We start from the raw sequence: 9,701 nt of genomic DNA, 5'->3' as shown, positions 1-9,701 counted from the left end.
TCCGTCTGCTGCTGCTGCTCTGGCTCCCGCACCAGCTCCGGCTCGGCACCCGGGATCGCGATGTGGGAGCACAGTGTCACCTGAGCTGCTCACCGCAACGCGCAGCCCCAGCTTCCAGGCACATCCTACCATAGGGTGGTCATTAACAAGCCTACACTTTCAATGCAAAACCACTTTCCTGGGAGTTAATGTAGCAAGACTACACAAAAATAGGCCATTGTGAATACAGTACTTCCTTTGTTCAGTTTCAAAAAGCAAGTGTTGAGCATCAAAAGACTAAATCCAAGTGTTGGGATTCTAGGATTTGTTATTAAAGCTAGAGGAGAATTTACTAAAATCCTCATTACAACCTTCAAACTTTTCCGCGTATCCCCTTTTAATTCTTTCAAGGCTGACCCTCAACAATTCTTGGCGATATTGGCGACCACCCTGCAGAGGAGGGCACATGGCTGGTGCTGGAGTCCACACGCTGTGCCATGCCACTATCCCACCCCTTCCTTCCCACGGATGTTCACACTCTCTCACTCCCATTTTTCACTTTTACCACACTAAAAAAAAAAAATCCTGGCAACTCCTGTCACTAGGGGACGATTAGGATTCCACCCTGAGTCACCTTCAGCCTTATTCTTGGTGCCACCTGCTGAAGGTGGACATCCAATGGTCCCTACATCTCCCAGCCAAATCTGAAGCAAGGACCTCGATGCACCACTGCCCGTTTGAAGGTGGAGGGTCTGCATGGAAGGCCACCATGGCTAGAACCTGAGAGTGGCCCAGAGGCCAAGCACCAGCAGACGGCCAGGACACAGACCCTCAGTTCTAAGGCACGAGGAACTGAACCCCACCAACACCCAAATGAGTATGAAAAAATACTCCCCCAGCCACTCCGGGTAAAAGTCAGCCCAGCCAGCGCCTTGATTTGGACCTGTTGGGATCCCACGCACTGAACCCATTCAAGCCCACCCAGAATTCTGACTGCAGAACTCCGAAATAATAAATAACATTGTTTTAAGCCACTAAGTTAGCGATGGTTTAATACACAAGCAAGAGAAAGTCAGTACACTAGCCCCGCTATCTAATGAAGTGCAAGGGTCAACTGATCTTTGACAAAGGTGCCAAGAACACACAATGGGGACAGGACAGTCTTTGAAAACTGGAGCTGAGAAACTGGATATCCACATGCTGGAGAATGAAACTGGATCCTTATCTCACGCCACATACAAACGTCAACTCAAAATGGATTAAAGACTTAAACCTTAAGACTTGAAACAAACTGGAGGGAGAAAACAGGGGAAACGTTCCTGGACATCGGTCTGGACAATGATCTCCTGGACATGACTCCAAAGGCAACAAAAGTGAAAGCGAAGTGGAATTACACCAAACTAAAGAGCCTCTGTACGGCCAAAAAAGGAAACACGCAGATTGGGAAAAAATATGTATTAACCATACAGCTGGTAAGAGGTCCATATCCAACATGTGTAACTCGATGATTCACAAACAAGAAAATAGCCGGATTGAGAAATGGGCAAAGGAACTGAGCAGACGTTTCTCAAAGGTAGAACGGCCAGCCAGCAGGTAAATGGAAAAGGGCCCGACGTCACTAACCATCAGGGAAGTGCGAGTCGAACCCCTGCCGTCACCGCACACCTTTTAAAATGGTTACTATCAAAAAGATAAAAGACAGTGTCGGCAAAACGTGAAGAGAATGGAACCCTGGTGCGCTGTGGGCGGGGATATGTTAGTATAGCCATTTTGGAAGAGATCATGAAGCTCCTCAAAAAAATGAAAGCAGAACTACATGGGAGACAGCAAGGAGAAGAGTGGGTAAGCGCGGGATTCCCACAGGGCCAATCACAGTCTGAGTCCAGACCTGACAGTCTGAAACTCATGCCGGGCACATCGATGTGACCAAAATCCCAGGAGGAGAATGGAGAAGGGATTGTGGTATGGCCATCCCCCGGGGCGATTTCTCACTTCCTCTCTCTCTTAAAAAAAAGAAAAAACAGGGAACCAGCAGTTAGCGTAATGGCTATGTCGTTGGACTCCCACGTAGTCGACCGCGGTTCGCGTCCCGGACCCGGTGGCTTAAAACTCACGCCAGGCACGTGTGCGTGCGTGCTCAAGATCCCGAGAGGAGAATGGAGGAGAAGGGATTGCGGCGTGACCATCCCCTCTGGGGGGTGATTTCTCGCTTTCTGTCTCTCTGTCTCTCTCTGTCTGTCTGGCGAGCGCATGCGCCCTATAGCGAAAACCTCTCCAAAAAAAAAAAAAGAAAAACACTACGTCCGATCCAGTGACCCCACTCGAGGGTGTCCTTCCGAAGGAGCTGAAATCGGTCTGTGGAAAGGATGTCTGCACACCCACGACCATTGCGCCATTACTCACAACAGCCGAGACAAGGCCTTGGCCTCAAACACGCATGGGTGAGCAGAGGAAGACGGTGTGGCTTATATAAAGGGCCATATTCAGGCTGAAAAGAGAGCCCTGCTGCCTGCACCACGGACCCAGAGGACATCACAGTAGCTGAAGTAAGTCGAGCGTGGAAAGACCGATACCACAGGATCGAACTTACATGTCAAGTATACAACCAAAGCCGTGACCCCAAAGCAGTGCGGAGCAGAGAGGTAACCAGAGGCGGGGCGGGGCGATGACAGTCCAGGGAACAAGGTCCGGCCAGACAGGAGGAAAACCTACGGTGACCTAGAGCACTGCGCCGTGACCAAGATGAATGATACACGCTGCAAAACTGCCGAGACATTTTACATGTCCTCACCAGGAAGAAATGCTAGGTATGTGCAATGGCGTGCTAGCTAGCCTGGTTTAACCATTCCACAATGTGTCCGTATATCACACCACGGTGCAGCCCACAGACACCTGCAATTGTTTGTCAGTTAAAAACCCGCACGTGAGAAAAATAAAAAGAACCTGGAGCAGTGGCGAGGTACGCCTTGCATGAACAGTTGGTCTGTATTTCATGCTCTACTGATCTGAGCAACAAAAATCTAGCCAAAACTTCAAAGCGGGAGGGTGGGAAAGAGCAGATTTCTGTTCTGAACCCCCCGGGACTTTGGATGACTTCCGCTTTTCCAGAAGAACGGTTAAATAAATGAGCATCAATTCAAAAACCAGCAGGTAATCTTGGTATTAGCTGGTGTAATGAGGAGCTGGGAAGAGAAATCAAGTGAGGGTCGCTGTCCCTAGCCTGCTGCAGGAATGGCCTATGAGAAGAGGGTTTTTGCTCACACATGAGACTCCTCTTATTCCTCGTGGCAACTATGAGAACAGGTTCATCCAGTCTCATCTGAAATGTTCAGTTTTCCCTTCAAAATGCGATTATGGTTAACACTGTATGGGAGGTCACAGGTCAGTTCTTTAATTGCCAGGGGGCATAAGAGAAAGAACCTCCCCAACACACACACACAGAGGGAGAAAGCACCCCCCAAGGAGGCACAGTCATGCCTCTATTCCTCCATTTCTCCATCCTTCCATGGTTTAGGGCATGCATGCACCAGAGCCCTGTGTCCTTCTCAAGTCACAGGGGCCAGGATTCAAACTGTGGTCGGCCATGAGGGATGCAGCTCCTGTGTAACCAAAGGCTATGGGGCTGGCCCAATAGTCAGTTCTTAAAGCAGAGAGCCTCGGGACCAGCAGTTGGCATAATGGCTATATCGCTGGACTCCCATGTAGTTGACCGCAGTTCGAGTCCCAAACCCGGTGGCTTAAACTCACGCTGGGCGCATGTGCGTGCGTGCTGAAGATCCCAAGAGGAGAATGGAGACGCTGCAAAACTGCCGAGACATTTTACATGTCCTCACCAGGAAGAAATGCTAGGTATGTGCAATGGCGTGCTAGCTAGCCTGGTTTAACCATTCCACAATGTGTCCGTATATCACACCACGGTGCAGCCCACAGACACCTGCAATTGTTTGTCAGTTAAAAACCCGCACGTGAGAAAAATAAAAAGAACCTGGAGCAGTGGCGAGGTACGCCTTGCATGAACAGTTGGTCTGTATTTCATGCTCTACTGATCTGAGCAACAAAAATCTAGCCAAAACTTCAAAGCGGGAGGGTGGGAAAGAGCAGATTTCTGTTCTGAACCCCCCGGGACTTTGGATGACTTCCGCTTTTCCAGAAGAACGGTTAAATAAATGAGCATCAATTCAAAAACCAGCAGGTAATCTTGGTATTAGCTGGTGTAATGAGGAGCTGGGAAGAGAAATCAAGTGAGGGTCGCTGTCCCTAGCCTGCTGCAGGAATGGCCTATGAGAAGAGGGTTTTTGCTCACACATGAGACTCCTCTTATTCCTCGTGGCAACTATGAGAACAGGTTCATCCAGTCTCATCTGAAATGTTCAGTTTTCCCTTCAAAATGCGATTATGGTTAACACTGTATGGGAGGTCACAGGTCAGTTCTTTAATTGCCAGGGGGCATAAGAGAAAGAACCTCCCCAACACACACACACAGAGGGAGAAAGCACCCCCCAAGGAGGCACAGTCATGCCTCTATTCCTCCATTTCTCCATCCTTCCATGGTTTAGGGCATGCATGCACCAGAGCCCTGTGTCCTTCTCAAGTCACAGGGGCCAGGATTCAAACTGTGGTCGGCCATGAGGGATGCAGCTCCTGTGTAACCAAAGGCTATGGGGCTGGCCCAATAGTCAGTTCTTAAAGCAGAGAGCCTCGGGACCAGCAGTTGGCATAATGGCTATATCGCTGGACTCCCATGTAGTTGACCGCAGTTCGAGTCCCAAACCCGGTGGCTTAAACTCACGCTGGGCGCATGTGCGTGCGTGCTGAAGATCCCAAGAGGAGAATGGAGGAGAAGGGATTGCAGCATGGCCTTTCCCCCCACAGACACTGCCCGGGGGAGGATATCTATGTCTCTCTGCCTCTCTGGAGAGCAAATGCGCCTTATAGCAAAAACCTCTCCAAAAAAAAGAAAACTCAGTTAAGAAAGTCTCATTAATATTCAACTGTTAAGATTACTCTTCTTTTGGTCATCTGTGAGAATTCTCCCTTGCCTTTAAGAATTGGTGATCCCTCCTGGGTAGAGGACTGAGCTAGTAAACTATGAAAAATAACGACTCAGAGGTGAGGAAAATGGCACAAGACAATTATGAATTTCACTTCATAATGAAAATCTCGACCTTGCAATAGTTTGAAATTTAAATACACTTTAACACCTGAGTTCATAATAATGCTGAAGACCATTTATTCTGTCAACTTTTTAAACTTTATAAATAAAAAGTGTGTATATATATTTCCAAATATGTGAGAATATGGCTAAATATTGAAAACAGGCATTTTTCTTTTAAAGAGAACTAGGTGAAAATTCATAGCTGTATTCCGTTTCATAATCATTTTGTTGCTAATATTCCTGAAATTACGTGTTAGCGACTTAGGCTCAATTCAGTGATGGTCCGCTTGAACAACTGTAACAACATTTGCATCCCTAACTTTAGATCTTGACAAAAGCAGGCAAGCGCGTTACCGGCGTGATGGCTCCAAGCAAGCACAGCTTCCTCCTCGGGACCCAGCCTCTGCTTTTGCTGTTACACCTGGCCTGCCTCCGCGGTTTCCAGATGCTTACTTAGATAATGCTGGATGGGGTGGAAAAACGTCAGACGCTAATTCATCAGGACTATCTGAATGAAGAAAGCACACACGTGCACGTGCCCTAACAGCCGCGACGGCAGCTAGGCCGGCATCTGGGAGTAAGAGACCATGAACTCGGACAAGGACGGCTCGACTGCTCTCTGGCCATCTCACCCGACGGAGCACAAAGGGAAGTCCTATCCCTTGCCAGCTGCACAAGTAAGCTCCCCTAAGAGAAACTCTGAGCGCATCACCACAACCATTACCTACTGTTATGAATGGTTATCTTGGTTGTAAAATATAAGTGGAAGTGAACTGACATCAATGTATTTGTCCAAACCAGGGGGGAGAAAAAGATTCAAAAAAGACACAGGCTGGACGGCAAAGAACAAGTTCAAAGAAAGTGAAGAGGTCAGTTAAGTTGCAGGTACTCCTTTCCAATACTGCACTGTCTCCTTAATTCTTTTTTTCAATTTTCCAAATTTAAAATGTTTTCCAACTTAAAACCTACTGCGCTTCTCAAAGTTTAATAATAAATGCAAGATGCACAGTAAACTTTAAAATCATAATCAAAACAAATTGCTGGGTGACAATATCTGGTATTTTACAGCTAATTAAGATGTGCATACATTAAAATAACTAATAGAGTAACCAAGAAGTTTAGCTCCTCTTTTCCCTCAAGCAACCTTAGGCGAGTTTAAACCAGCAGTAAACAAGACAACATATATAGCAAAATAGTCTGCCACAAATACAATTCAGTCTAAACCCCTGAAAAAGTATGTTCTGACACTGCAACTTTAAAAACAAAAGCTAATCTAGAATTTAAACTATTTAAGTACAGTATTTGTAATTTCTTTTTTTTTTTTTTTTTTTTGGAGAGGTTTTTGCTATAGGCTATGGTGTTTGTGCTCGCGAGAGAGACAGAAAGCGAGAAATCATCCCCCAGGGGATTGGCCATGCCGCAATCCCTTCTCCTCCATTCTCCTCTCGGGATCTTGGGCACGCATGCACATGTGCCCATCGTGAATTTTAAGCCACCAGGTCTGGGACACGAACCTCGGTCGACTACATGGGAGTCCAGCGACATAGCCATTACGCTAACTGCTGGTCCCAATATTTGTAATTTCAAAATGTTTCTTGTCCTCTTACCTTTGAAAATCATGTGAAAATGAAATGTGCAATACAGTTGAATATACTTCAAAAGTGCATGGTCCTTCCCTCCTCACTTCCCATGCATTTCTCTTTAAAAACAGTGGGAGGTGCCTGCAGGTGGTATGGCGGTTAAGGCACTGGATTCCCACATGGCCAACTGCAGTTGAACCCAACTCAGTGGCTTGAAAATCACGCTAGTTGGGTGCCAGTTGATGGCGTGGCAGTAAAAGGTGCTAGATTCCCACATGGTCAACCATGGTTCGAGTCCCAGATCTGGTGGCTTGCTATCTCTCTCTCTCGCTCTCTCTCTCTCTCGCTCTCTCTCTCGTGAGCACATGTTGCCCTATAAGAAATTTAAAAATAATAACAAATTAAATCAATAATTCTTACCCCCCCCCCAAAAAAAATCACACCAGGCACCATCTGTGAGCATGCCCAAAAATCGCAAGAGGAGAATGGAGAAGAGATTGTGGTGTAGCCATATATATTCCACAGCCATAAGCACATATATATACATATTTATGTTTTATACACATATATTATATAACATTATGATGTGTATATAATATATAATGTTACATAATACATAACATAGATATTACATGTTTTACATATGTACCACTGGGAAACTGCTGCACCGTGGCCCACCCAGGAGACCGAGCTCTCAGAGCAGAGGCCTATAACCTGCACACCACAAACCTCCAGACTGGAAGCCCAGTCCAGTCCACACCATACACAGTCTTTCTCTGGGTAACTCCTGAAAATCACAGCGACTGAACGATTTATGAGGTTTCTCACATAACTGTTTTCTTATTTTTAATTTTTATGATCTGAGCTAATCACAAGTTTTAAGTCTGACATACTGAGCTTGAAAGAATGCTAACATTTACCTCTCTTACCTGTTTTATAAAAATGGGACACATAAGTCAACCATTCTTTTTCTTTAAGGGAAATTTACTTGCAGTCAAGTACAACTCCAAGCTCTTCACCAGGAACGCGCACTTACTGAAAGCCTACCTGTGCCAAGCACTGCTCTAGACGCTTCAGACACAGTAGTGAACAAACTCTTCTAGACCATCTTTAAATAAACTTCTAATTATTAAAAACAGTTGCTGGAATAAACACCAAGGCAACCTTTGGGGAATCAACAATGGTGGGGGGGATGGCCACTCCATAATCCCTTCTCCTCTATTCTCCTCTAGGATCTTGGGCATGCACCCACAAGTGCCCAAAAGCCACTGGGTCCGGGACTCAAACCATGGTCCACTATGTGAGAGTGACATAAATTTACAGCATCTGCTGATCCCCTCAGATTATCTTAACACACAAATTGAGTTTCAAAAATACGGAAACATAAATGAAACTCAGTAGCGTGAACGGTACAAGAAGTTCCACAACAAAAATCAAGCGAAGTCAAAGCTGCTACTAGCAAAGCATGTTATCAAGTCGGTAAGGAAGCTCAACTAGGACAGGGCATGACAAAGCTGGCAGAGCAGAGGGAAGGGCCGGACCTAAACCGCGTCTTCTCCCTGCATTAAAGGGTCGGGGTCAGCGGAGCCAGCCCTGCAGAGCAGCGTGCAAGAGCTGTGCACTGGGGCCGGCTCCCACATTCCCGACTACCGTTTGAACCCCAGAGCAGCCTCTTGAGAAGCACTCTGGACACGTGGGACAGGTGGAGAATGGGGGTAGGGATGGCAGCGTGCCCAGGCCCCACAAGGGGTTTTCTCTCTCTCTCTCTTTCTCTTTCTCTCTCTCATGCAGGTGCACATGTCCTTTGGCAATCAAAAAAATTTAAGAGCCCTACTTTCTAGATTCTTTCCCAAACACTTTCAATTCTCTATTCACACAGACATCGAACGCGACCAAAAAGCAAATCCCTTCATGTTGCAATCACTACCCAAAACACCGGGTCCTTCTCTACAATCCCTATTGTCTACTTTCAATTAAATAAGCTTTCCTTAGAGTGGACGTCAAGATCCAAGATTTTTTTCCCCCACCAGAAAACCCACAGCAAGAGTCTGAGCGCGGGAAGAGGCGCCTCCACGGGTCACTGTTAACAGGTTCCACCAGACCGGCGTCTGGGGGTCTGGTTTCGGCCCGCGCGGGTTCTGAGCAGGCCCCAGCGCCAGGCGACCAGACCTCAATGCAGCACCGATGCGACGCCGCGGCCCGCGCTCCCCACTTCCCACGGAGGGCGCCGCCCCCCCAGAACGAGGAAAACGACAGACGGTTGAGCCCAGAGGAGGCGGACTTCCCCGGCGCTGCACGGAGGCCCGGGAGACCCCCCTCACAGTGTCACCCAAAGGCAGGTTCCGCAAAGCCCAGCCCCGGCCAGCTCGCACGGCTCCCTGATGGAGGCCCAGCACCTCGGGCGAAGGAGACGAGGCCGGGCGGCCTCTCAAATCAGGGCGCAGGTGGGGCGCGGGCGGAGGAGCAAGGGTGTCACCCGCCCTGGAGTGCCTCTCCCCCAGCGAGGCCGAACCGGGGCGTACCCGTACTTGTACCCGGGGCCCGTCCCGTACCCGGTGCCCATCCCATACCCGGGGCCCAATCAGGGCGCAGGTGGGGCGCGGGCGGAGGAGCAAGGGTGTCACCCGCCCTGGAGTGCCTCTCCCCCAGCGAGGCCGAGCCAGGCCGGACCCGTACTTGTACCCGGGGCCCGTCCCGTACTCGGGGCCCGCCCCGTACCCGGTGCCCATCCCATACCCGGGGCCCGTACCCGGTGCCCGTCCCGTACCCGGGGCCCGCCCCGTACCCGGTGCCCGTCCCGTACCCGGGGCCCACGCGCTCACCTCCAGGCGCAGGGAGGCCCCGCAGCCGCGCAGGAACTCGCGGATGTTGCTCAGGCACTCGCTCTCGCTCCGAGGCTCCGGGTAGACCTGCAACACAGAGCACAACGCTGGGCGCTAACCCTAACCCGACCCGGCCCACCCGGCCCACCTGGCCTCGGCCCCGGC

At 49.0% G+C, this 9,701-nt stretch overlaps 1 protein-coding gene across 4 annotated transcripts in view; it reads right to left on the bottom strand.

Annotated features, from left to right (window-relative positions):
• ARHGEF7 (Rho guanine nucleotide exchange factor 7) overlaps nucleotides 1–9,623 on the bottom strand; it is a gene marked incomplete at its 5' end in the record, with an annotated part of 116,584 nt that extends 106,961 nt beyond the window's left edge. For all 4 annotated transcript variants that reach the window (XM_027776205.1, XM_027776206.1, XM_027776204.1 and 1 more), the window contains 1 exon segment: nucleotides 9,537–9,623. In XM_027776205.1, the coding sequence (XP_027632006.1) occupies nucleotides 9,537–9,623 (87 nt within the window).
• Nucleotides 9,624–9,701: the final 78 nt, after the last annotated feature.

This window comes from Tupaia chinensis, unplaced genomic scaffold (genome assembly GCF_000334495.1).
Source record: "Tupaia chinensis unplaced genomic scaffold, TupChi_1.0 Scaffold000644_1, whole genome shotgun sequence".
NCBI classification, from domain to species: Eukaryota; Metazoa; Chordata; class Mammalia; order Scandentia; family Tupaiidae; genus Tupaia; species Tupaia belangeri.
Note: the sequence above shows the minus strand (reverse complement) of the source record. Positions and strands in the feature narration are given on the sequence as shown.